Source organism: Seriola lalandi, unplaced genomic scaffold (genome assembly GCF_002814215.2).
Source record: "Seriola lalandi dorsalis isolate HSWRI2012SDOR001 ecotype SW California unplaced genomic scaffold, Sedor1 jcf7180002054940, whole genome shotgun sequence".
Classification (NCBI taxonomy): domain Eukaryota; kingdom Metazoa; phylum Chordata; class Actinopteri; order Carangiformes; family Carangidae; genus Seriola; species Seriola lalandi.
The window spans coordinates 688,727-715,475 of NW_019525491.1; the positions used below are offsets into that span (position 1 = coordinate 688,727).

Consider the following 26,749-nt stretch of genomic DNA (forward strand, 5'->3'; position numbering starts at 1 on the left):
TCCTCCTCCTCCTCCTCCTCCTCCTCCTCCTCCTCCTCCTCACCCGACACAGGACGCAGCAATGGTCAGTGTTTGTTTGGTTAAAACAGCACAACAACAAGGTCGAATTTCACAGCGAGGAAGAGAAGAGAGAAGGGGAGAAGGCAAAGATGACACCTCCTCTCAGCATCCCTCAGAAACTCCAATACAACACACACACACATACACACAAACACACACACACACACACTCACACACAGCAGACTTTAATACAACAAACCTTGCAGTAATGTGCTAAATAAACATTCGCTGATGTCAGCCGGTAAACCGATGTCAGCCAGGTTCACCGTGACTCCACCGAATCGGTCCACCTTCCCCGCCAGAGGACCGCCGGTCCCCTCCACGCTGTGTAACTGGGAACGACTTGCTGTGCACGAAAACGCACGGACAGGTATACGTGCGGGACAAGACGTCCTGCCGCGGAGCCCTCCTCTCACCAGCGGTATAAGTTTGTAAACAAAGCCACGGGCAGCCATGTTTAAAAAAAAAGAAAAGAAGATAATTTAAAAAACCGTTTCAAAGGTAGAGTTTGTTCAGTTTCCAACCGGCATATGCGCACAGCGTAGTACGGTTACGTAAAAGTCCGCCCTGGAAGTTGCATAAATACCGTAATGACCTGCTAACATAGCTCATGGAGGATTAGCTAGCTACAAGCAGCAGGGACAGACAAGCGGATGTGACGAACTCCATTCACACATCCGACAATTTTATCTAATCATTACTACCTCGGTAACATACCAAGGCTAACGTTAGTCCTAGAAGACTCACTGAGGTCTGATGTTAAATTCGGCCGACAAATCTACAAATTAACCCTTTTACCCAGGTGCCAATAACGTGTATAATAGTTTTAACACTGTTGGCTGTGGCTTTGGCGGGTTTTCTTCAATATGTCATCTGGCGCGAAGAAAAGCTAACAAGTAATCCAAATAAGCCGTTGAAAACCATGAAAAATGCGATGCGTGGCATATTAGCTATATGCCGAATTTAAGTCTGTGTATTAATGATGTTTTCCGTACTTTTAATCTTATTAAATTGAGTCTTTCTGCGAGCCTGTAACAAAGAAAAACTAAAATTATATGATTTTTTCAATGGGGTTTTGCTTTTTTTTCTCGAGGCTATTTTAGTTTAGTTTTCGATGCAAAAACATTTTATTAATTGTTAGAAATCGAATCTCGTAGAAAAACGACGATAGGAAAATGGAATCGATACAAAATAGTCACCTGAAGTAATTTTCTGACAAAGATTCCGGGGTTTACGGTAAAGGGGGCGGGGCCAAACAACCAACCAGGAAGTTGCTCCGTGTTTACACATGTTTGCAGTTTCACGTGGAGAATATTTTCACATTTAAAATGTCTTCAAAGAAAAATAAAAGCAAATCGAAAAAAGCGAGTGAAGGAGATGGCTCGGTAGTACTGAAGGAGGGCTCAAATGACTCCCCCAACCTGCAAACATCTGGACACGACGGAGGGAACAGCAAAAGTTCAAACAGCAACTCATTCACTGTCACTGATTTCATAGAGAAAGGTAAGACTGACGCACCAGTCAGCTGTATCACATAGATGTGCTTGAATACGGAAGCTCTGTCCTTGTGATTCTGTTGGATGCTCTGCTGCTGTTTTATCTCTTGGACTCCAGCAGATTGGACTGAACATGAAACACTGAGGCTAAAAGTGGCTTTCAGCTTTTGAGGATGTTCACCCACACAGTGTGACAGACAAATAAAAATGATATCTTCCAGAGTGACAGTCCTTTTAGTGATAAATTACCCCTTTGAAACACAAAGAGGAAATGTTACATCAAACAGACTGTAACCCGTAATGTAGGAAGTATCTTTATTTAGTAAAAGAACCAATACCACCATGAAGAAATACTCCAGCTCTGCTTCGAGCAGCTGCAACAGTAAAATGCTGCTTACACAACACACTGATGCATCACTGTGAAAATAATAATGATGTCAGCTTTTCCTGCAGTACAGATACTTTTGATATGTCTGCTAATCTGATACAGTGGTTCCCAACCTAGGTTTCGAAAAAGGGTCAACAGATTAAAAAAGACTGTGAGTTGATTTAATAGGAGAACCAGGAGGAAAACACAAAGTCCAGGTGCACAAATCTCTTTTCAGTTGTTGGACTTTTTTCTCTAATGATTGAATTATTGGTTAATTTTACCTCTCAGGGCGTCAAACACTTATTTAAATGAAACTATCTGATACGTTTGGAGGGGAAATGTCTCTTTGGTGTACCTGCTGACTACTCATAGATAAATAAAATGTGACAAGGGGCCTTTACTGGACACAGATTTGTATATAAGCTGTAAAAACTCAGAAGGTTTGGTCACCACAGGTTTAATATTCAACAATTTGTTGTATTTTAAATACAACTTGTATCTCTAACTCAAATACAGTAAATAAATACATAAATAAAATAAATAAAGTACCTCAAAATAGTACTTACGTACGATACTTAATTGGAAGATATCTGCTTGATTTGGCTAACTAACTGCTGAAGTATTGAATTAGCTTCATCTGAACATTAAAATGTGGATGAACTGGATTTTGCCCCCATCACTTACATTGAAAGCACATTAGGAAACGATCTCCTGACGGCCAGTATGAAAACAAAAAATCCTCTTTCAGTGTTCCTATGACAGATTGGCTGCTTAGCCTGAATGTGGGACTTACTTTACTTCTGTGAAGGAATTAAATTATTTTGTTGATTTTATTCACAGCTGATGACAAAACACCCAAAACCTGCAGATCAACTTTAGCCCAAATGAGCCTCAATTCAATGAAGTCAGCCAGTGTGTGCATCGGGAGACCGGTCCTACTGACGAGTCCCACAGGACAACAAGAGGTGCCCCCCGCCCCCCCTTCATCTCCCCTCTCTGGATGTCCGACATTTTATTAACAGTTTTATTGTTATTTTAAAGCTGCACTGACTAACATTAGATGAGTAATGTTTTGTTTTGTGTTATAAATCTTTAGTTTATTGGTGGTTTCTCTTCTCAGGATGTCACCTTCCTGACCTTTAGCCGCCTGTAAATAAGTTTCAGCTCTGAAGCTTTTTGATGTATCACCTGTCTTACAGGTGTGTTTGGGATGGCCCGTCGCCCCCTTTCCAGGTGGAAAAGTTGGTCTTCAGAAACATGGCCAGACCAACCTGAGAGTGAAGTCGGGGGACGAGGTGACGCTGCAACCGATAACCGGTCCTGTGCTTCAGGCTGACGAGGTGGTTTTATGCAACAGGTAAGGATCATCAGGTTCTCGCGCTCCATATTATAAATAATAGATAACATTACGTTTTTTTTTTTTTTACAGTTTGAATCATGTTTTACTTATTTTCTTGTTATTCCTAGATACCAGATTATTCAATCTTTACAAGAAACTTTTCTAGTTGCAACAACATATCACTTTATCTTATTATATCAGAAAACCTTTTTGTAACTTCACAAAACCAGCGTATTTTGTTAAAGGTAATTTTTCTTCTAATAATATGGTATAAGTCAAGTTGATATGTCGTTATAGCAAGAAACTAGTGGGCATTAAAAAATCATTTTATATCTTTTATGAAAAACCTTACGACACAGACTCAGAGGTCTTTGGCTTACATTTTATTTTGTATTTCAAGGTAATGCTGCCACCTGCTGGCTGTATGTGGCAGCTACAGTTCAAATGTCAGTAGTCAGTTAGTATTCTTTATATTCTATTCATGCATTTAATACATCTCTTAATCGACAGTGCATCTGTCTTATATCACATTTTGGGGTACATTTATTAGACACACATATTACATAAGTCATCATAAGTCAATATTATGTTTCTGTAACCTACGTTTTATGTTCTGTGTGGCGCTGCTATTTGAACCAGGACACTCCTGTAAAAGAGATTATGCAAAATGTGTGTAGTTTATTCTCACATATAACCTTTGTTCAGGTCCAAAGACGACACTCTAGAGACAGATGAGTTCAAGAACTTCCTCTTGAGATCATCAGGTAAGTCAGTTTTGCACGTGTTAGGCCTGAACACTTACTCTACTGCGGAAAAAAGAGAAGAATACTGTGAATTTTTTTTTTTATTGTGTTGCCTTTACTGCTGGAATAATGCTCGTGGTTTGTTCCTCTCGTGCCAGTTGGGAACATCGTTCTGCCAGGAAATGTCCTGTTCCTGACCTACTTTGGCCGCTCATGCAGTCTCCGGGTCGAAACCATAAGAGGGGAGGATGGTGTCACCCTCCAGAGACCAGCTCCTCCCCCAGGACTAGGTCCTGACACTGAGGAGTCCTCTGTGATGAACTCTGTGCTGGACTCCACGTCAGCCGACCTCTCCCTGCAGCTCAGCATGCTCACAGTGGATGACAGCAGTGTTGATGGGACACCAGGCACGCCTGGAGAGCCTGGTCCTGCAGCCAGCACCCCACGGCGACCGATCCAGCTCCTTTCCCTCTCCTCACTCCCCTCTCCCTGCAGTCCCTCCTACAACTCCCAGAATCCTCCTGCAGGGTCAGAGCAGGATGCTGTCAGTCTGGAGAGCTCACTCAAATCAGAGCAGACAGAGAAAATCCCCACAGCTCCACCTGGTGGTGCTTTGAGTACTGACACCTTCTACTGCCTCTCCTGCTCCACTAAAGTCAGTTTCAGAGAGAGAGCAGGGCCGCAGGATCCAGATGCGGAGGCTAAAAGGTCAAAGGTCACATACAGCATGATTGGTGGGCTCTGCAGCCAGCTGGATGTCATCAGAGAGACCATTGAGCTTCCTCTGAAACACCCAGAGCTGTTCCGCAACTATGGTAGGTCAGGTAGCTCAATGTCATTTCACATCAGACATTAAAACAGAACCATAATGTAAGGAGATAATCTAACACTGCATTTAACAAAGATCTAATCGTGAGGTGTTATCAATGCAGGGATCCCACCTCCCCGAGGAGTTCTCCTGTATGGTCCCCCGGGCACAGGGAAGACTATGATTGGACGTGCCATAGCCAACGAGGTCGGAGCTCACATGACGGTGATCAACGGCCCAGAGATCATGAGCAAGTACGATCACACCGTGTGGCTCAAAAACTTTTTCTGCCCCAGTATGTCAGTGCTTAGTAAAATGCACAGAATTAACAGAGTCAGTTCATTCACTTAAAGATATATGTATATATGTGTGTGTATTATTATATTGATTTGTTTTTTGCAGATTCTACGGTGAAACGGAAGCGAGGCTGAGACAGATATTTACTGAAGCTTCTCAGAGGTAAAGTTTGTCATTCATCCAGCTGACCATGCCCATATATAAATCCAAACATCAAGCACAAGCTAATGAAATTGGATCTGTCATCTAAAGTCTTAAAATGTGGAGTTGAGAATTTGTCAGCATCACCTCTATGATTTTGGTTGTTCCCGTCTTGTTGGTCTTTTTGGCCGCTTTATAAAGACTGTTCAGAGTGTTGGTATTTAACATGTCTTACATCCTTTCTTGGTTTGATAGGCGACCTGCGATAATCTTTATTGATGAGCTGGATGCTTTGTGCCCAAAGAGAGAGGGAGCGCAGAATGAGGTGGAGAAACGAGTCGTCACTTCTCTCCTGACTCTGATGGACGGGATCGGTTCAGTAAGTCCCGCACCCCTTACCTAATACATTCTGACAGAGTGCTGACTCTTAGGTTAAAATAATGGCAGCTCTTTTTTTAATTCTATAACCTTTTCTTTGCACATGCACTACATCAATGTATTTCTCTGTGGACTGAGCGCTTTGATGCTTTCACAGTATTAATATAGAAGCTAAACCTGCTTTATAATCAACAAAGACTTTAACCAGTACGAGACCTTTAAGTGTAATTGTTCTTTTTGTACACTTTTGTATAGTTATGGTCACAGACTCTCTCCACCTCCCTACACTTGTATTTGAGTCAAATTCATTTCCCCAAAAAGAGACAAAAGAAAGTTAAAGATGAATTTAACTGATAATATTATTATTACTATCGTAATTATTATTTTATTATTATTATTATTATTATCTATTCTATAATTGGATCTCTCTTCCATGTTTATATAAGTGTTCCTGTTACTCCGTCTAAACCCGCGTCTTCTCTGGTGAAAATGATTTTTCAAATGATGCTCGGGGAAAATGTCTCCGCCTCAGCTTACATCTTGAAAACTGCGTTTATACGTATTCCTCCCCAACAGTGTTTTTTGCATCAGAATGATTATCGCTGTGTTACACTGACCGACAGCTGCTTGTTCAACGCACAGACTTCAGAACGAGGCTCTGTCAGGAAATGTCCTCATTGGAAACGCAGACTGTCATGCAGAAACCATCTCTGCGTGCTGGACGCCCTTCACACACACCGTGGGTTGTATCTCCGGGGTGTCGTTCATCCGCCGAACGCTCTTTGAGTGCCTGATGAGAAAAAAGAAGATCACCCCCCCCCCCACACACACACACACACACACACACACACACACACACATACACACACATACACACGCCCAATAGGAGCCTGGGAAAGAAATCATCCAAGTTCGCCATGACCTGCCAATTTGCCATAACTTTATCAGCAAAGTCCCCGTGCAGCGAGCCCTCGTTTACGGTTGGTGATATTACACAGATACATCAACTCCCAGCGTGCCCCCCCCCCGCTCCTGTATGTTTTCCAGACTAGAGGATTCAAGGTCATCGGCACTGATTGGTTCGTGGAATGCAGAGAAAGCACTTCCTGCTCCACAGCATTCTTACTTGCGCTGTAATTTATTTGTGTTTCTGTTCTGCCTGAAAGGTGGAAAAAAAATATTTCTCATCTTGCAGGCAGACCACCACAGGAAACCAGTGGCGTTTAGCATCAGACCCAGGTCGAAAATCCACAGAGGATTTAAAAAATAACCAAACTTCTTAAGCACACGAAACGCTGAACAGGGGGTTGGAGTCACAAATGCGTCGTCACGAAGTTACAGTAAATACAAGGCTGTTTTAATATGTATAATTCCTGGTGTACGTCTCAGCCAGAACAGCAGATTTGGCTGAGACGTAGTTGTACCCGTCTGTATCGCTCATCTGTTATTTTTACACTTGTGAGCTGCAGCAGCTGTGTCATTGGGCAAACAACTGAACTCCAATAGTTACCATTAAAAGTGGAAAGTTCATTGTGTCGCCTGGAGCAGCTTTAAAGTCACATATCAAAGCCTCTCAAAGTAAATCAGTAGATACAGATTCTGTTTCATGAGCTGCAAGAATAAGAAAAGACAAAAAACATTAATATAGATTACTCTATATGCTGTGCGTTAATCCCTCCATCCATTTTCTACCTCTTATCTGGGTCTGGTCTGGTCGCTCTAAGGCTGAGCTTAACCTCATATCAGCCGCCTGTATCCGCAGTCTCATTCTTTTGGTCACCACCCAAAGCTCATGACCATAGGTTAAGGTTGGAATGACAATCGAGAGCTCAACTCCCTCTTCACCACAACAGTCCGGTACGACGTCCTTTTTTACTGCTGGTGCCGCACCGATCCGTCTCTGCCAGGAAACGGTGGAAGTGTCTCGGGCTCTTGTTCACCAGCGAGGGTAGGATGGAGCGGGAGATGGACAGTTAATTCGGTATCTGTGTTTTAAAGCGATCTCTGCTCTCTTTCCTTTTCAGGAGGGTCACTCAGGTCAGCTGCTGGTCCTGGGGGCCACAAACCGGCCCCATGCCCTCGACCCCGCCCTGCGTCGACCAGGGCGCTTTGACAAGGAGCTGGAGGTGCGTACTGTAAGCGGAAGTGGGTGGTGAATGGTCTAATACTGAGAAACACAGTCCTGAATTTGAGAAGTTAAGGTTCATTCAAGATATTGTCTGTTTACGATCGTTGAGAACAACGATCACGATGCTGAAAAAGATCTTTGTCGTGAGTCGTGATCTACTCAAGTTCCTCGAAGAGGCTCCGCCGCAGTCACTCAACGTGTAAATAAAACATTCTGTTCTGCTGTTTTCCATTTTTGGCAGGTGGGAGTTCCTGGTGCAGCGGAGCGTGCAGACATTTTGCAGAAGCAGCTGAGTTCGGTGCCGTGCAGCGCCACCGGCGAGGAGCTGACGCAGCTGGCGGATGCCGCTCATGGATACGTAGGAGCAGACCTCGCAGCTGTTTGCAAAGAAGCAGGCGAGTCAACACTGTCCTACTGTCAAAAGGCTTTTGGGATTTTTTAAAAAGAAAAACATGTCTCCGAGTTGTAGGAAGCTGATGATACCCAAAATGTTTTGGATTGGTGAGGCTGGGTGCCATGTGGTCTGGGTTTTAATATGGTTTGTGGTGTTTTTCGACAATCTTCTCCTTCATTTTCCTTCTCCTCTGGGCTCCATCACATACAATGAGACAAGAAAAGTGACATGGATTATCATAGATATTCAGTTAGTTACAAGGATCTTCCTTCTGAGTGCCCGCTGAAGGAACGGTAACAAGTTCCCTGAATACATCATGTCTTTAGTAATGGATTTAATCACTGTGACAAATACTGTCACTAGACGCTCAGCTATAGGCTGTGAACCGAAACTAAGAAAAAACTTCCACAGCTCCGCAGAGCAGTTGTGAAACATCACTGCTGCTCTTTACATCCACTGCCTCTCTGCTCTTCCCGAAACCAGCATCATTTGGGAAAATAAAGTTGCACATGGCAACTCGCCGAAAAATGTTGACTCACCATTTCTTTTTAGTATTTCGGTTTGCCTCACGGGCTCAGGCATTCAACCAACAAACAAATGGCATACGAATAGCAGTTTGTTATTGAGCATTAGGATTTTAGCCCTCATATTATTTTCCCTCTCTGTCTCTCGACCCCCACCTCTGCCTTTAGGACGTCGCCCAAACCACAATTCCTAGTACTTTATTTCTTCCTAAATTAGTTTCTAAAAATTATTTATCGATGTTTTCTTGGAGTCCGACGAGTCTGCAGCCCCTCTGAACACAGAGGGTCAAACAGCCTTTGATATGTGCCAAAGAGGAAGTTGGGAGTTTCTGTGGTATTCAGATCCCAGTGAGAGAAACCAGTGAAACCACCACTTGTTGTGAAATTCCTCTGCCCCCTCACCCCTGCCGCCACAAACCAATCCACCTCACATCCCGAGGACTAACATATTGGCTTATACATGTGCTTGATTGTGGGTGTGGGTGTGTGTGTGTGATCGTACGAGCACATGCACAGTTGTTTTTCTGTGTGCGTGTGTGTGTGTGTGTGTGCGTGTGTGTGTGTGACCCCATGTGCCTCCTGGGTGGTCCCGGCGCCTGGGGTACGTGGCGTATTGCATTTCCAGCTGAGGAGGGAGCTGGGGCTGCTGTGCGGAAGCAATCCGGCGAAGAGCGTGATTTACTGTCCGCAGAGGGCCAGACGTGACTGGCAGTGTTTTCTGAGAAACCTCCTCACGCCCCGCAGGGAGACAACAACCTCCCCAACCCCGTTGGACTCGTTTGCTCGCTTCCCCCAAAAATCTCCAAACCCAAATCACTAGACAAACACAGGCTCTCGCAAGAACACCACAGGAGAACCAACAGATTCAGAATTCATTCAAGGCTTTGTTCTGTCTTTACTTCTGTCTGTAGGCTCTTTCAATCGTGAAATAAAGTGCAAATAAAATGCAAACTGAAGTGAAATAGAACACAAATAGAGCTATAAAGGCTCAGGAAGTGAGTGTCAAATCTACTGGCATCCACATGTCATGTCGGTCTCACGTATCTATCTCACATTTCAGCTAGCAGACTAACATTAACCTCTTTATTTTAGCCTAGCCATTAAACCAGCTATATCATATATAACAAATGACAAATATCTCTCACCGAACAAGATGACGAGACGTCTGAACAACAGGTCAGGAGCGATGTAAAAGAAAGTGAATATTCTGATATGTAATGAAACGTCTCTTTCCCACAGAAACACAACTGTAGCTGTGGCTTGAGAGGAGTTGGCTAAACAAAGATTTAGGCAACAAACCTCATAATGTTTATCTAAATATGCAACTGTTAGCAACTATGGACTTTAACTTCCAATACATATACAACAGAGCAGTAATTGTTACCAGCAATACTGTGATTATCTAGCTAAAAATCCAATATTAGTTTAAAAAAGAAAAAAGAAAAACTCTTTACAACAATTAATTAAAGTAGACTGCAACATCCAGATCACAGGAGCAGCACTTTGTTTTTGATGATGGTTAAATGTGTCACTACAGACCATAAATAAAAACACTGTGGTGCTACAGAGATGCCTCCGGCCTGCAAATCATATTCTCCAGACACAAAGACACGTGATTGTTTGTTACAAGCCCCCGCACAAATCACATCATCATTTTTAGATATTTTTTTCTATGAAAATAAAATGCAAACGCAAATAAATTATCATTCCAACTGATTTTTTTCTTTTATTTTTTTCTGCCTTTTCTTTTTTTCCAAATGCTAATTCAACACACACCACAGCACTGTGAACTCGGCTCGTATGATGGGAAACTGTAGCTGTAGTGTAGTTTGGTTTACTCTAATGTAATACAATAATTGGCAAGAAATTGGAGTAGTATGATTAATAAACAAATGCCTGTAATCGTCAGTTTGATTAAGATTTTAAACATGTTGCACTTTCACAGCTGGAATTGAGACAGTCGGCGTCGTGCGCTCGTGTCTTCTCACCAGCGAGTCGCTAACCGTGTCGGCTGTTTGGTGCTGAGCAGGTGGTGCACAGCAGGGGTTTTTTTTTTTTTTTTTTTTTTTTAGCACTGTGAGAGCAGTGAGAGTGAAACACAACATAAAAAACAAAACAGTGAGCGGAAAGACTTGGAAATGCTCTGTAGATCTGCAGAGTCGGGTGATAATTATAACATTACGAGCACCGTTTCACGTGCACAGAATCATTTGATCCTTTTGTTGATAGAAGGTGTAAAACAAAGATGAATAGATGTAAATAGAAGTTTGAGACAACGTGTTACTGACTGCCTGTGTGTGTGTGTGTGTGTGTGTGTGTGTGTGTGTGTGAGAGAGTTTGATCATGGGTAAAGGATCCACCCTCACCAGGCCCCCTCTCCCCCACCACCACCACACAAACAGACACATGCAGCCACACAACAAACACATGTGCCCACAAGTTGATGTGTTTTTTCCTCCTTTGCTTTCATTGAAAGGAACAAAAGCCGAAAAAGGCACAAAAACACACCGAGTAGGAACTGCAGTTGTTTCCTTCTGCTGCTCAGGTAACAATGAGCTGCTGCGGGAGCGTACGCTCCGACGCACCGCTTCCTGAAAAAAAAAACAAAAAGAAAACGGGGGGGAACTGTATTGCGACGGCTGCGACGCACTAAGGTCACGCACTAGATCCCCACCTTGCACAGCTGCAGAGAAGCATGCACGCATACGCACGAAGCAGCACATACACGAAAGCACATTGCGGTGGGAGTTTCACATCCTGCCTTTAGTACAATACCAACCTGCTTATAGATCAGAGACTATTTAAATCAATTCTTCATCTCTGGAGAAGGGCAGAGGGAAGGATGACAAGGCCAAGTGGCTGTTTTCTGTGTGTGCGTTTCTTCTCTTCTTGAGCCTGTTTGTGTGCACGCAAAAGAATGGATGGAAATCTTGATGTCATTAGGGAAGTTTTTGTTTGTCCAGTCCGGGTTGTACCGAGCCCCGAAACAACTTCTTGACGACAGATGTGTTATATAATCAGCACTTTAATTACAGTTGATCACGGATCGGCCAGTTTTCGAAATGTAATGTAATGCAAGAGCGCACTCATACCCGATCTATTAAAGTCTGTTTCATCGAGGTCACCTCAAATCCCTTTTAAGCCTCCGCTGAGCACCCAAATTATTAAGAAAATCTGTGCTTTACATCATATGCACTGACCGAGGGAATCCAGGTTGAACACCGTGATCCCTTAATGAAAGGAAGGATTTTTAAACCTGGAGAGAAAAAACAGGAATGCGTCTCATTATTAAGAATGCACCATCATGTTTGCCCGACTCTTTTAGATAGAAACACACCCACTCTGTACTCATGCAGCTTTTCTTGCAATATATCTTTAAAAAATATGGTAGAAACTGACAGAAAACCCTGACGCCAGTTTAAAACAATAAAAAATTTTCAGTTCTTCTTGGGCCAGATTCTCCGATCCTCTGAAGATATGCCTTCAACATGCAAGCCAGAGAAATGCGGAACTGGTTAGGTCTATTAACTGGAGTCCCAGCACCCTCTGCGCGTTCAGTTTATTTGCTTCCATCAGTGCAGAGGTTTTACCTCCCTGCAGGTGGCACTAACAGGTATTTGAGGCCTTTTATTCCTTCAGCTATGGGCTTTTTAAACGCCTTTTAGCAGCCGTGAATGGGACGTGGGTGAACCCTCCTTTTCAGCATCTTCTCCTGTTATAACTTCAGTACTGTTTTTTATATGTATTTATTATTCACCGACTTCCTCCTGTAAAGCTCCACTCTAAAACTAAAACAAATCTGGTGGCTGAGGATGTGGCAGCTTGTGATTCACGCTCTTCATTCAGATTCGTCTCATTGTCTTGCATTCAAAATAAAGACTCATAACTTTATGATTAATTATTTATTTGAAGTATCTCAAAAGTTAAAGTACATAATTACCTTCCCTTGTTGCTTCTTCACTGTTCTCTGCTGCAGGAGGAAAGGTCTGAACTGCAGTAACCCTAAATGGTGACCTCTAGTGGGCAAATGTTATATTGCTGAGGGGGTAAACAGCCAAGCTGGGGTGATAGCAGTGAATGTATTGTCAGCAGGGAGTGTGGATAGACTCACTGCAGTTTAGATACTGATCTGAATTTTAACAGCAACGTAACAACAGATCAAAGCTGGTTACTGAACTGATGCAACTTCAATGGTTTCTTTAAAATTTTTCTTTTAAATTTAACGACATAGGGATTTTTTTTTTTCTATTTGAATCTTTCTAAGTTTTGCGTCAGGATTTGACAAGTTTAGGAGACAAACAACCCTCAACAGTTTGCAGTTGTGGATACTGACTTTCAATCAAACTCACTCCTCCGCATCGACTCACCGTCTTCTGTCTCAGTCAGTGTGTCTGAACATGGCTTTCGTCATTGTTTCCTGCAGGTTGACAGATTTATGTACACACTAAGACGATCTACTGGACTGTGTTAGTCGCAGCCTGCACGCCAGCAGCAGCGTTCCTGTTGTACCTGATGTAGCTCCCCGTCACGTCATTCTGCCTGGGCTTCATGTCAGACGTGTTTCAGCACGAACACTGTTACTACATAGGCTGACATGGATAGAGCCATTGTAGAAGGCCCATGTTTTATTGATTATTACGTGCAGAACTGCAGCATCGTGGCTCCATGTGTGAGTTAGAATTCTGTATAAAGAAAGGAAAATATAAAACTAAATATTTAATATTTGATGTTGAATAGAGGCTGTAAAAGACTCGGCATAATCGGCATAAGAAAGGAAAGACCCAACATTTTGGCTTTTTGTTTTTAAAAACACCACATAGACTTCGTGCCCTTCATATCTTTATAAGACTTTTTCCAATAAACTTATCTGTACAATAAACCAAACCGTCTACAAACAAGGAAGTCCCAGTACAAAATACAGTAATTTAATCAGAAAGAAACATAAATAAAATGAACTAAATAAAAAGTAGTAGCTTGAGACAAGAGATCTGTGTTGGATCAGTGGTTCCAGTGGTTCCCTGCCTGGGGGCCGGGACCCATCAGGAGGTCCCAACATAAATCTGATCGGCCATGGGATGATTAAAAGGATAAGACAGAAGGAAAAATGTTGCTGCTACACAAATGATTTTTTTCTGATTTTCCACTAATGAAGCATTTTTCTTATGAAACACTAGATAATTTTACCTCACCAAGGCCTCTAAAGTAGTGGACAACGTTAAGTTGAAAATGTTTCCTTTTTGTGGTCAAAAACCAAATTATGTTGGAATTTGCAGAGTAGGATCAGTTTAAAACATTGTAGAAAGACAAAGCCACAGCTGGCTGTTGCAGAACCTGTGAATCTATTTTGTGTACTGTATTTGGAAGTGTAGAAGAAGAAATGAAATGGGCAAACAGGGTGATGTGCTGATTCAAAGGTTGTATTTATATATTTGCACAAGATCCCTGAAAAGATTTCCTCCGATACAACCACACAGGCGCTGATTTCGCCAAACGTTGCGTTGACCCTGCTCCCAGCTCAGCACAGATTGTACAAAACAGCTTGACATATTGAATCCCTCTAGGTGTTTTTGTGTGGCTATTGGAGGCTGTCATGTGGAGCCTCACGGACTCCGGGGCGTCTCTCTGTCGTCCTGTTGGCGTTCAACTGATCCTGGTGCTAGCAGATGACTCATTTCCACAGTCTAAACAGTGTAAATTGTGTGTGTGAGTGCACATGTTTGTTCGAGTTTGTACGCGGGTGCGTGCGTGTTTGGTTTGTGCCACATCCGGACACACTGTTTACAAGCCTCTCTAAACAGGGGAAGCCCACTGGAACAAAAAGAGCCAGTAAAATTGATTATGTAGAATAATAAACACACAACTCTGCACTGCGTCCGCTGAAAGCTTTTTGGTTAGCCTGTTATTCAGAAAGATCAGGCTCGATATTTAGCATCCACTTCTCCAACTTAGACTAAACGGCCTAAATGATTTACTTGGTAAAATGTGCAAAGTGATTTGGCTAACACGCTTAGCGAAAATCCCCCAAACCTAAATAGTCGGTGCTTGAGTGTTTTTTAACCCAAACCCATTGATCTTCCTGGCCGACAGACGCAGGAAACAAGTACTAGAGGTTCCTCCGTTGTGTAGAAACGAGGGGGAAAAACGGCGGCAAAAATGAGCTGTGTTTTGTGTGTTTGACATAAATTGTGCTGTGCAAGACTAAATGGGCCAAACACTGCTAAATGCTCGCTGATGTTTACAGCCTTGCCTTTCCTTATAAAGTGCTTTACCCAACTCATCTGTCCTTTTAAAGACACTTCAGGAATTTCAGGACGGGTCACATAAATATCAGTCGGATCAGCATGTGAAGTTTATTTGAGGCCTCTGTTTATAAAATCCGGAAATGTGCTGCTTGTACTCCTTAACCCCGGCACTTACCTTTACCCAGTGACAGCTGTGTGTGACTTTGTGTGTGTGTGTGTGTGTGTTCTTTAGCATTTACCATATGTGTGTGTATGTATGCCTGCACACATTTTCTGCATGTTTTTGAGTGTGTGTGAGCACGTGTATTTGTCTGTCATCTCTGTGTGTTTGTGTGCGCGCACTTTAAGAGCACATATTATTGCGGTGTTTCAGCTCCGGGAACAGATGTTGGGTATTGTAAATACAGGTGCAAAGAGTCTTCCGGAAGCCCCGGCGAGTAATGAAAACGTTCCTGTGGTTTTGTAATGGTGTAATGCCCAAAGTATTTCGCAATTCATCTGAGGACAGCGCCGCTGGAGAGCTGCAGCTCGAGCTCACGGGAGTTTGATGCAGCGCAACGCGACATAGCGCAAAACACAGCCCTGATTCTTCCCTGTTGAAATGTGAAAGGTGCTGATGGACTTCTTTTGACACAACTTCCTGGTCCCTGTGTGTGATGAGCTGCTGTGTCTTGACAGTGGAGCTCTGTGAGTTTTACCTTTTTAAGTCTTCTACTGGAATTTAACCCCCCAACTTCCTACCTCATTTTCTTCACCTCATCACTCGAAGTTAAAGACCCCACCTTGTATAAAGTGAGATGTCCATGTCTTTTTTGATTATAAAGCAGGTCTAGCTTCTATATTAATACTGTGAAAGCATTGAAGCGCTCAGTCCACAGAGAAACACACACAGAACGTATTCAGAAATTGTCCGCAGAAATATCAAAACTTTGTGATGCGACAACGAAGAAGTCATAATCGACAAATAATGATCCTTCAAATTTGTCGTGTTCAAAGATAAACATATAAAGATAAACATATCTTAGGCGTTTCTGTACTGTCTTCGTTTTTACTTATCTGCTGACATACATACTGATACCAGAAAATCTGTGATAATAACTTTGGCTGATACTGTACATGTCAGGCTGATTTATCATCCAGGCCTTACTGTAGATCTGTTGCGGTTGGAGGGTTTGGTTGGTCCCAATTGGGTGTTTATGAGTTTATGAGCTGCCGCACCCTTTGCCAATACAAATCCATCAAACAATACGGGGATCGGCCCTTGTCCTGATCCTAGAGATGGGTGCAGGGCCTCCGTAGTCTTTGTGGCAGGGCTGGTGAATCGTACTGCCACACTGTACTGATGTTCCTACTAGTGTGTTGAGTTGAGAGTTTATCAGAAGGATTGACTATGTTACCAAGGAATATCAGTGGCCCATTGCTTCCGTGGGAATTACGGGTGTTCAGATTTCTGGTGTAGAACCATTGATCATACTCTAATGTGGGACATAAGTCATTTTCCAGTGATCGCAGACAACCCTGGTCACCGATAGAAGCTGATTCATGGATCTCTTGACGCTCGTTGAAACTCAATGTTGGCTGCGTCAAAGCCAATATGAGGATTCATGTCTTAAAGTTACTTGTGCTGTCATCGTAAGTTGAAGTATCTTTGAGTTATAATGTTTTGTATTTCGAGGGTTTGATTCTTTAGTAGAAGGAGGCAGTTTGGTGTGAGGGTCAGCGGATGTGACCCCTGAAGAGAAGGCCTTGATTTGGGGGGAGTTCGGCTGTGGACCCACATAATTAAGACCATCCCTGTTGGAGAAACCACAAATAACCGATCTCCTCCCTTCTGCCCGGTCAGCTTCAGCTCTGTGAAATGAGTTCTTCCTCTTGTTCCATACCTAGTTTGGATACTAGTGTGATGTTTTGCAAATGTGCATTCTTGTACATTTAGGGGGCCCTCAACTCCCTGTAGATCTCTGGTGAATTCGAAGCATTCTGGAAAGACGGATTGCAAAAAAAGAGAGAAAGAAAGAGGAAAATGAGTCCACATAAGGTTCAGATTAAATTGTGTTGTGTTGCCTTTTTTTTTTTTTTTTCCTCCTCCCTTCCCATCGGATGTTTTCATAACTAAACCAAATGTGTGCTCGGAGTCGGCCAAGAGCAGTCAGGAGAGAGAGAATCCCTAAGGCAAAATGTTAAAGTCACATCGTTGAATCAAGTTTCCGCTGCCCTCCGGGTGTCCAGGCTGGACTCAAGAGTTCTGCGGCTTATGAACCCCCCGTTTCCCCTCTGGTCAGGCTGTTGCTCTGCAAGGCTTTTCATTACTGCTGGCAAAGTGCTAGATCCACTCCAGACAGATTCAGATGATTCTTGGTGAAACATTTATTAAACATTTGTCAGCTGCGTTTTTCAGCCTTCCTATTGACCGACCCTTTTAAACTAGCTGTCTGTGTATGCTTACTGGGATAAGGTATCATCTTACGGTCCCAGATCATAATGGAAAAAGCAAAAAATGCAAAGGCTTTACTTGAATTAGCAGTATAAGTATCAGATCTCAACCTTGCAAAGGAGCCTACAGTACATATGCATGCAGAACCTCTTTCTTACTGGGTTGCATGTATTTTTGAGCAAGTGGTTTTAGGTTTTTTACCCTTTTTTAATCAAACAATCTACTCTTGGAGAGCTTCCTCAGCTGTACAAAGCGTCTTTTATCTTTTAAAACAAGATCTAAACACAGCAGTTTCTCCGGTTCTCCTCCCTCTTCCATCGTATTCTCAGCAGTGAAGGAGGTTGCGGCCTCCACCTTCGCAGGGCAGGCAGCTGATGGTTTGGGGTTAGTGCAGATGGCGTTGTGGCTGGTGCTCCTCATCTCCCTCCTCGCCCCAGCTTCCTTCCACATCCTGTCCTGTCTTGCCTTGTCCCTTCCACTCGGACCAGATGTTTTTGTGCAGCCTAAGCAGCTCCGGTCTGAAGCATTAACGCAGATGAAGAGCTGAAGCGGCAGCCAGGTGGAACGATGGGATGTTTTGACCTCTGGGGGATCGAGAGTGAGAAGGAGGGTGGGTGGACGGGGGATAGAGAGTGAAAGAGCGAAAGAAAGACATCATACACCGGAGAGCCGGGCCTGGGGAACACATTGACCTCAGCTTTGGCGTGCTCACAGAAAGCGAACCTGCTAGCATTAATTGTGTTTCTCCTTCTCCTCCTCTCCTTTTCCTCTCTGTCTGTCTGTCTGTCTGTCCCTTGCCTAGTCGGACGGGTCCTGGAAAATATAAACAGGATGCAGTCTTGTCTGATCGTAAATCCCCTCTCGTCTGCTCCCTGGCCCCCAGCCCTGGACCACGTCCGTTCCCCTCCAGCCCTCGCCACCCCAACTCCCGCCCGACATCCCCGCCCCCTTAAGCTCAGAAGAGGAAGCCAATAGTTTATGTGTGTGCGTCTGTGCGGTGTGTGCACATGTGCGTCGGGAACGGTTGTGTGTCTAATGTACTGTTACCCAACTCCGGGCTTGGAAACGTGGTTGTGGGCTGGTTTTGCAACTACTAATCATTGCCCACATTTAGCATGTAATTCACTCAGAGAGGACCTGTCTCCCCACCTGCAGGGGTTAAATCTGCACAGCTGGATGCAAGCTGATGTACACATGGCGTTTTCTGCGTTGTCGTAGCTCTACTTTTCTTTTTTTTCTCCCTTTCTCACTCTTTCTTCCCAGCCTATTTAGTGATGATTGCAGGCAATATTGCAACCAGACCTACCTGCGGACCTTATTCAGTAATGTAAAGTGGAGGAAATTACAAACAGAAAAACACAGAAAAACATTCCCTGTGCACTTGACTGATGCTCTGAGAAACATTTACAGATTTACATTATGATCAGCGTGTCCAGATTTCACTGATTTGGCTTCATAAAAATACAAATCTCAATGAACTTCCTCCCTGGCCGCCAATTCTAAGTATTTTACTGCTGTTTCTCAGAAACAAGCAGTGGTCAGCAATTAGGTTCAACCGTGGGCCATTTCTTTTTTAAAGGGGAGCCAACAAAGTTTTCCAATTGCTGTGGTGATGCAGGCATTTACTGAATGGTGTGTATATTTTGTATATTTTATGTGCTGGGTGGTTTTTATTTTTTTTAACTATTCATTTTAATTTAAGTTTGTTTTAAGATTGAATCTGAATGTGGATGTAATCATTCTCTCTCTTAGAAATGGCCTGCTTCCTTTATGGTTGAATGGAAGTGCTGCTGTTAATGTTAGAAAATATTATTATTAGCAGGCTGTTTGTCTTTGACTGCCACCTATATGAGATGCAAATTATTGACTATTATTGGATGTTACAAGGTCATGCAATGGGGTCATAAAGTCTGAGACCACTTTCCCAATGGGATTTTCACAAACCTTCTTCCACACAAAGTGTAATCCTCAGCTCCAATCTTTAAATGATGCACATAATAAGAATTTAAGTTCAGTAGATTATTCTTTTCCATATGTTTTAACACACACAGCCTCGTACGTTTGACTTTCTAATGCAGTTGCTCATCTTTTGTACTGATGATTCAGAGATTATTATCCATCCAAGGCTTAGAGATGCTCCAGCTGTCAGTCCTCACACTTTGTAACTCTTATGAGCGTGACGCAGGAAGAGCATGCGTGTTTGACAACCTTTCCTGTGAATAAATAAAAATATTTTTCTGTGCCTTCTGCTCGAGAAGTGTGTGTTGCACCATATGTCTGCACTCAGTCATCACCTCAGCATATTGCAGCGCCTTCTGTGCCCAGACTGTCTCCTTCAGATCAATCTGCAGTGCAGGCTTTTTTTTTTTTTGCAAGGCTCAACAAAGGCTCATTCTTGATATTGACACGTCAATGTTTGTTTTGCTGTCTTTTGGTTCAAATGCAGGAGTCTCTGGAGCTGAAGGTATTCAAACCCTAAGCGCTTCAATTACACTTCCCTTCCCTTCGGCCTACTCTCCTTTCTCCAAAATAATGCAGGCCCAATTATTTTCACCGTCAAAAGGGGAATTAGCGTTCATTTTGAGATTTGCATTCGCTAGGCGTGTATCATCGCAGCGTGTACAAGCCTGAATGTTTTGAGTACAAAGTTGGACTGAGTGCATGTGGGTTTGGAATGAAAACCCTCAAGCCACAATGACACTAGCACTGCTTCTTTAGGCAAACAAACACCACTTTTATATCCCTTTTTATGGCTCAACTCACAGTCTTTTGTTTTCTATATGATTCACCTTTTCTGTTGTAGCGTCTGAGCCTGATTCTCTTTTGTGGGACAACTGAAAGCTGTTTTTTTTTTTTTTTTTTTTTTTTTAAATCTTGGTTAAGACTGATGACTTCTTTCCATCTCTTTAAACCGTGGCATTGTTATCTTTTTCCTTTTTTTTGTTGGAGTGTAACTCATTTTTTAAACTTTTGTTCCATCCTGTGTCACGATGGTTCATTGATATATATTTATTTCTTTGTACGCCATAACTTTGTTAATTTTTTCTTCTTCTGATCCACTGAGAGACTTAACTTATGTAAACCCTCTCTCTACAGGTTTGCATGCACTAAGGCGAGCACTGGGAGGTTCCCACCCACCGTCAGACCAGCAGCTGATGGGGACAGTGACCGTCACTCTGCAGGACCTCCAGTGGGCCACGTCTGTTGTGAAGCCCAGCGCCATGAGGGAGGTTGCTATCGATGTTCCCAAGGTACTGCAAACTCTTCAGTTCTTAGACGAGCCAGAAAGCCAGAAACATGACTTTGTTTTAAACTCAGTAAACATTACAAAATGCCTTTTCCTTGTTTTAACATTGTTGGAACTTTGGTGCTTCCTTATTACACGAATGGAGCTGTACACAAGTAGTAGCATGCAAGTTTTTTGTTTGAACAATCAGCGGCGTTACGCACTGCAAACTCTGCCCCAGTAGCTCCAGGGCCATCATGCAGTACTACCCCCAGGGCAGGGACTTTTTTTGGCACCACAGACTATGTAAGAATAACTACATTTAGTCCTGGTTCCTCTGGTTGAAATGCTGGTAAGGTTCCCTGCGTTCCTGAAATGGTTCCTGCAGTGGAAACAGGCCGTAAATGTGAATGAAGGGCTGTCTGCAGTTAGTGTTCAAGGAGCAAAAGAAAAGACATAAAATTGGAAAATTGATGCTTTCCAGGCCCAGAAAATGACAGATAGAGTTCCTCAATCTTGCCAAAGTTTGTCTGTGTTTTTTATTAAGTCAGCCAAGAGGAGTTAAAGAAATGCAGCTGGTCAAAAGAAGTAAGTAAACAAGTAAGAAAAATTTATTAGCACCTCTCTAGAGGAGACATCATTAAGAGGATCACAATAAAAGATTATGATTTAGGATTCATTATGATTTCATTAGGGATCCCCATTAGCTGATGCAGAACATTAGCTACTCCTCCTGGGGTCCAGACTAAACATTAGAGCGTGACAACAGATTAGATCAATTACAGGCAAAAAAAAACAAACAAAAAACACAAGAAATGAAAATAAGAAAAGTATAGAATAAAAGATGCAGATCTGAAGTCTGAAGAGAGTTGATTTCCAAGGTTTAAGAGCCAAAAAACACAGGCTGACTTTTTAAGTTGTGAGGCTGGAGCCGAGGTTCAAGCCCTGATCCGAAGAACCTCAGAGACCGACTGCTGATATAAAGCTGCAATAGCTAATAAACGTCCGAACTTAATGGGGAGACCATGTAAAGAAATCAAGATTTATTTGTGTTACGTAAGAGTTTTTTTTTTTGAGGACTCACGCAACAGCATTCGGGTCCACAAGTGACCGATTCAAGGAAGTACTGGGAAGGTAAGTGGGCTTCAGTTTAGACGTTGTCCCCAGCTGTAGAAAAACAGGGAAAAAGATATCAAAAGAGAAAAAAAAACCAAAACAGAAAGAACATTTGGTTCCGTTTCAACTGGAGCTCAGAGTTACATGTCATAGACTACTCAGGAATGAAATTATGCCAGGGGAAAAAAAAAAAAGAAAATCATTAAGAGACACATGGACTGTAGAGACCTTCCCCTCACATGCCTGCCGAGTTCATAGCATCATCTTTAATGACACGATCCGTATTGGATCCTGTGTTTGTAATCAGCATTAGTTGTGTCTCAGCTGCATTCAACCTTGCAACGCGCCCCGGGAGGAAGGAGACTGGTTTACATCACGCAGTCTTTGCATCATTTAAAGCACAAAACAAATTTATAACCCCAAAACACTTATCACCACTAGAAAAACTAAAAGCTCATCAACAGCAGCCGTGGTTCCTCTTTTTCCCCCCTTCTAATGCACGTTCAGAAAATCCCTTAACCACTCTTTGGAGCAGTGACCACTGAATCGCCAGCGCTTAAACGATGGGGTCAGGCTGAGGAAGAGTGGAAATGACCCTGTGGCCATTTTACCCTCCGCTGCAATGAAGATGAATCACTCTGCTCTCGGCGAACGGAGGGAGACAGAGGGAGCGAGGGAGGTGGGGGGAGGAGGAGGAGGAGGGAGGGATGAGGGGACAGTGGTGAGACTCCAGGATGTTTTGGAGTTTGCATGTGCAAGACATAACGGACAGGAAGAGGGCTAACATCATCCTCCACCGGTAATTGAAAGCAGATTGGGTCGCTGACGGTTCCTGCCAGCAACCAAAAAAAAAAAAGAGAAAAAGGAGAAGAAGAAGAAGAAGAAGAAGAAACGTCCTTCCTATCCCTTCACCCCCACCCACCTCGCCTGCCCCACCTCCCCTCTCCTCTCTCCTCTCTGCAACACTCTGCACTGAGCTCACCCAGAGACGTTCAGTCCTTGTGGCCGGTTCCTGGAAACAAGAGAGAGGAGTGAGTTTGAGTTTGGAATTTTTTTTTTTTTTTTATCCCCCTAGCACAGCTCAGCTGAAAGGCCAGCCGCAGAGCCCCGGACTTGATTATATCCACATGAGTGCAAACATTTGTTTCTAATCCATTTTATATAAGAAACTTCCAGTGGTGCCGGATGAATACACGCCTCGAGTTCCTCGGAAACGTTCTCAGATCACGTATCTAGAGATTTGAGTTTTACAGATTACGCCTCTCGATTTACGTTTTATTTACATGTAAATAAATTCAGAGTTCATTCTTAATCCTTTGTTTGTTTTGTGACAAGACATTCTTCCTCTTTTTGACATCTTTCTTGTTTAACCAGCATTACTTCTTTTAAATGATCATCTTCCGCCATGCAGTCTGGCTTTAATATTATCATTTGGCAGCTGTATAACAAGCCCATTTATTCCTCCTTTTAAACCTACTCCTCGTCTCCCTTGAGTTTCTTTTTTTTTTTTGTCTGAGAAGTCCCCCACACCCTCCTCTCAACCCCATCAAAGGGCCAGAGCCTGAGAGGCCCCTTGTAAAGTTCAGAAAACAACAGTAAAAGATAATAACTGGGTCTCGTACAAAAAAGGAAGGGAGGGAAGAAGAAGGGGGGGGGGGGCACGGCACGGTGAAGTGTGAGTCAAAACATTGCCTTCTAATTCCACCGGCGCTTCATTCGCGACAAAAAAGCACCTTTCAATTAATGATGCTTTGTTTTGTTGTGTCTTACAATGACTCCCATTAAGTCTGCGGAGACTTGAACAAAAAAAATGCAAGAAAAGGGGGGGTGGGGGGGCGTTGGATGAGACCTCACAGAGTTGTATTGCACATCTGGTTCCTTGGTGGAAAGAAGTGATTGATTTGTATTCGGATGACTGGCAGGTCGGAGGATGTTGTCGGTAAACTCGGAGGCTGGAGGCCTTTAAATCCCCGACACTGCTAAATCTGGTTCAGTTAGCAGGGTGAGATTGCACGTCATTCTGCGCATTGTACACCTGGGGGGGGGTTAGGGTCCGTTTACTCGTCTATATGATACTATATACCATGAAACGATGGGAATTTGTCTGCTAACAAGCCTTCATGTTGCATATGATAGAAATGTTGAGCCTGACCTGGTGCACAGCGTGTGACGGCCTGTTTCACCCACCAGGAAGTACATTATCAGTTGTCGTGTTGTTTTAAGCCTGTTGATTACAGACAGCGTAGAGTTTTCATAATGATGAACATTTTCCAAAGCCTATAGGTTCTTCAACAGATGTCCTTCTTTCACTGCGAAAATCAAACCGTGGAGCCTTGCTAAAGTATATAATAGTAGACATTTAGTACATCTTATTATTTGTTATATTAAACTGAACTGTTTATTTACTTTATAGTATTGCAGCTGCAGGTAGAGACGTTTTTGGCTGTTTATGATGGTGCATTCAAGGAAACGTCAGCTTCTGAGACTGAAATGTTCAAGGCTGAACAGCAACTGTTCTAAACAAAGAAATTACACTGATGTCATCCTGTTGTCTGTGTTTACTTAGGATCCGTCCTCTGCCATGTTTACAACATAAAGTCCAACAGTAGCCAACTAGTCGAGTGTCCTTGAGTGCACCAGCCGCATGGAAGTGAACGGAAATCCAAGTACGAGTTCAGTCTGAATATTACTAATAATAAAGCGTATATATTGCCACTGACGCAGCTCAAGGTCCACTAAGTTACTTGTTCTGGAGCTTTCAACTGTTATCACACTGTCTTCATCAGCAGACTATAGGAACTCAAACTTTCTATTATTTTAAGCACGACTATTTACTACTTCTGGCCCATGTTGGCTGGCTTGACTCTCTTGGTGAAGACCGTGTGGTATGGTTGAAAGTTCCGGAACAAGCGAGTAAGCAGGCCTTGAGGTCAAGAGTCAAAGAATCAAGAAGAAACTGTCGAGCTCTGTACATTTTTGTCTGTGTAAGAACAAAGCGCGGAGACTTGAACTTCCTGGAAAACTCTAATTTCTTGGAAAACATAACATCCTCCCCGGTGACTCAGTGCTGCACTCGTAGATGTAAATAATAAGTTCGACCAATAAAGCCATCACACCATAATTGATATCTCATACACTCGGTGTGTAACGTCCCGGCTGATGTTGCTGTAGGAGATGCATCACATTCAGGAAGTGATGATGCCATTTCATGGAACATTTATGCATTTTGATGTCGGTACAGCGGCCGGTCAGCCCTGAGAAACGTCTGTTAGCGCCAGACTGGACATTTGTAGCGGTACATTTGCATCTTGCAGCCGAACTGGGGCACCAGTATTATTCCAAAAACCAGTTTAACTTCAGACGCAAAACCTCTTTTTGTACAGTGTCTCTTCTGTCTTTGTTCTACTTGCTTTTCCATGTGTCTTGATTTATCTTTTTACCCATCTTCTCTTGCTCACCTGCTTCCTCCATTTCTCCGTCTACAAGCCTGTTTTACAGTTGCTTTTATCTCACTCTCTTTATTTCATTTCGTTCCTCTCTGGGCCTTCAAATGAGCGTTCTGGTTCGCTTCCCTGCTTCCGGCCTATCTCCTCATCTCTGCAACACTCCTCTTTCTTTCTCTCCCTTCCTCTCCTCCCCTCCCCTCCATCTGTCCTTTCCCCTCTCTCGCTCGGCGCTGTCCATAAATTGTTCGGTATTTACAGTATGTGGCCAGACGCCAGGTTTCCATTAGGTGCTTCGTACCCCGGAGACGGCGCCGGTGGCCTGGGATGTGTTACCTCTGGATGGAGAGCGGGGGGAGGGTAAGGGAGGGGGGGTGAGCATGTGAAAGAGAGAGAGAGGAAGAAGTGAAAAAGAGGGGAAGAGAGAGAGGTGAGCAGCAGTTTTGAAGGGAGAGAGAGAGAGGAAAGGAAGAAGACGAGATAAGACGGATAAGAAACAGAGAAGTGGGTTGGAAGGTAGATGAACATTTACATGCACTCACTGTAAGTGACCTGGGCTGCGACTGAGGTTTAATCTGCTTGGTGACATCTTCAGATAGCTTTGTTTCTGTCCATTCAACAGTCCAAAACCACAACGACATTCAGTTTATAATATATCATAAAGCAAACCAGCAAATCCTCACATTTCAGAATCTGGAACCGGGACATTTTTATTCACTAAACAAACATCAAGTTTGATGGCGATCTATATCCCATGGATCAACTACTCAAACCTGGTTTGTGGTTTCAGTGATCTGGGCATCAGTTTCCCAAGCTACATTTCTCCCTGAGAATCTTTTCTGTTCGTATGCACATGACTAGATCGCAGGCTACAGAGGTAAACATCTGTCAAACTCCAGCCAACAGAGTTTTTGTCTTCAGCTCAGGACCGGCAAACAGACAAAATGGTGCAGTTGCTTTATGAAGTAATTAAGTAATAAGGTTCTAAAAAAATAAAGTAAGGTTGAAGGGAAGAGGACAAATCTGATTATTGAGCTGCTACATGTGTATACACACTTTACAGTAACCAGACTACTATATGGTACAACTTCCTGCATAACCTCATTTCTCACAGTAACCTGGTTTCTTGGGTGCATGTAAATGTAATCAGAGAGATAGAGCCCAGTGTGGGAAAAAAGAAGTGCAGATAAAAAAACGAATACAGGGAGGAAGAGGAAGGTATTGAGGTAGATAAACAAAGAGATAACGATGACTTGCAAAGAGAGAGAAAAAGATGGAGAGGTTATAGAGGATGAGGAAAAGAGGTATGGAGGGATTGCAGCTAAAAGTGAAGATGGGAGGGAGGAGAGGCTGGGTGATGAAGAAAGAGACAGGAAGGATGAGAGAGGGGTTTGGACGAGAGTTTGTCCTTATCTGCTTTATCTCCTCCGGTTGTTCACTGCCGGACTCTCCCCCCCTTCTTCCCTTCCTCCCTCCTTCCATCTGTCAGACAGACAGCTATTGGCCGACTCCCTCTGTTGTTGCTCACTCTGTCCAGAGTCTCCCTGATCCAACCCGAGCCCCCACTTCCTCCATCTCCTTCCAAATATGCTTTTATATTTCACCCCCCC

General features: G+C 43.2%; 1 protein-coding gene across 1 annotated transcript in view; it reads left to right on the forward strand.

The window, feature by feature from the left end:
• The first annotated feature begins 289 nt into the window (after positions 1-289).
• Positions 290-26,749, forward strand: part of afg2a (AAA ATPase AFG2A) — a 109,720-nt gene continuing 83,260 nt past the window's right edge. Inside the window, exons 1-11 of the mRNA XM_023393583.2 lie at positions 290-1,563; positions 2,767-2,891; positions 3,126-3,283; positions 3,971-4,029; positions 4,167-4,823; positions 4,941-5,070; positions 5,219-5,275; positions 5,510-5,633; positions 7,657-7,758; positions 8,002-8,155; positions 20,451-20,605. Coding sequence (XP_023249351.1) covers positions 1,389-1,563; positions 2,767-2,891; positions 3,126-3,283; positions 3,971-4,029; positions 4,167-4,823; positions 4,941-5,070; positions 5,219-5,275; positions 5,510-5,633; positions 7,657-7,758; positions 8,002-8,155; positions 20,451-20,605 — 1,896 coding nt within the window. The 5' untranslated portion in view covers positions 290-1,388. The remainder of the gene's footprint in view (positions 1,564-2,766; positions 2,892-3,125; positions 3,284-3,970; positions 4,030-4,166; positions 4,824-4,940; positions 5,071-5,218; positions 5,276-5,509; positions 5,634-7,656; positions 7,759-8,001; positions 8,156-20,450; positions 20,606-26,749) is intronic.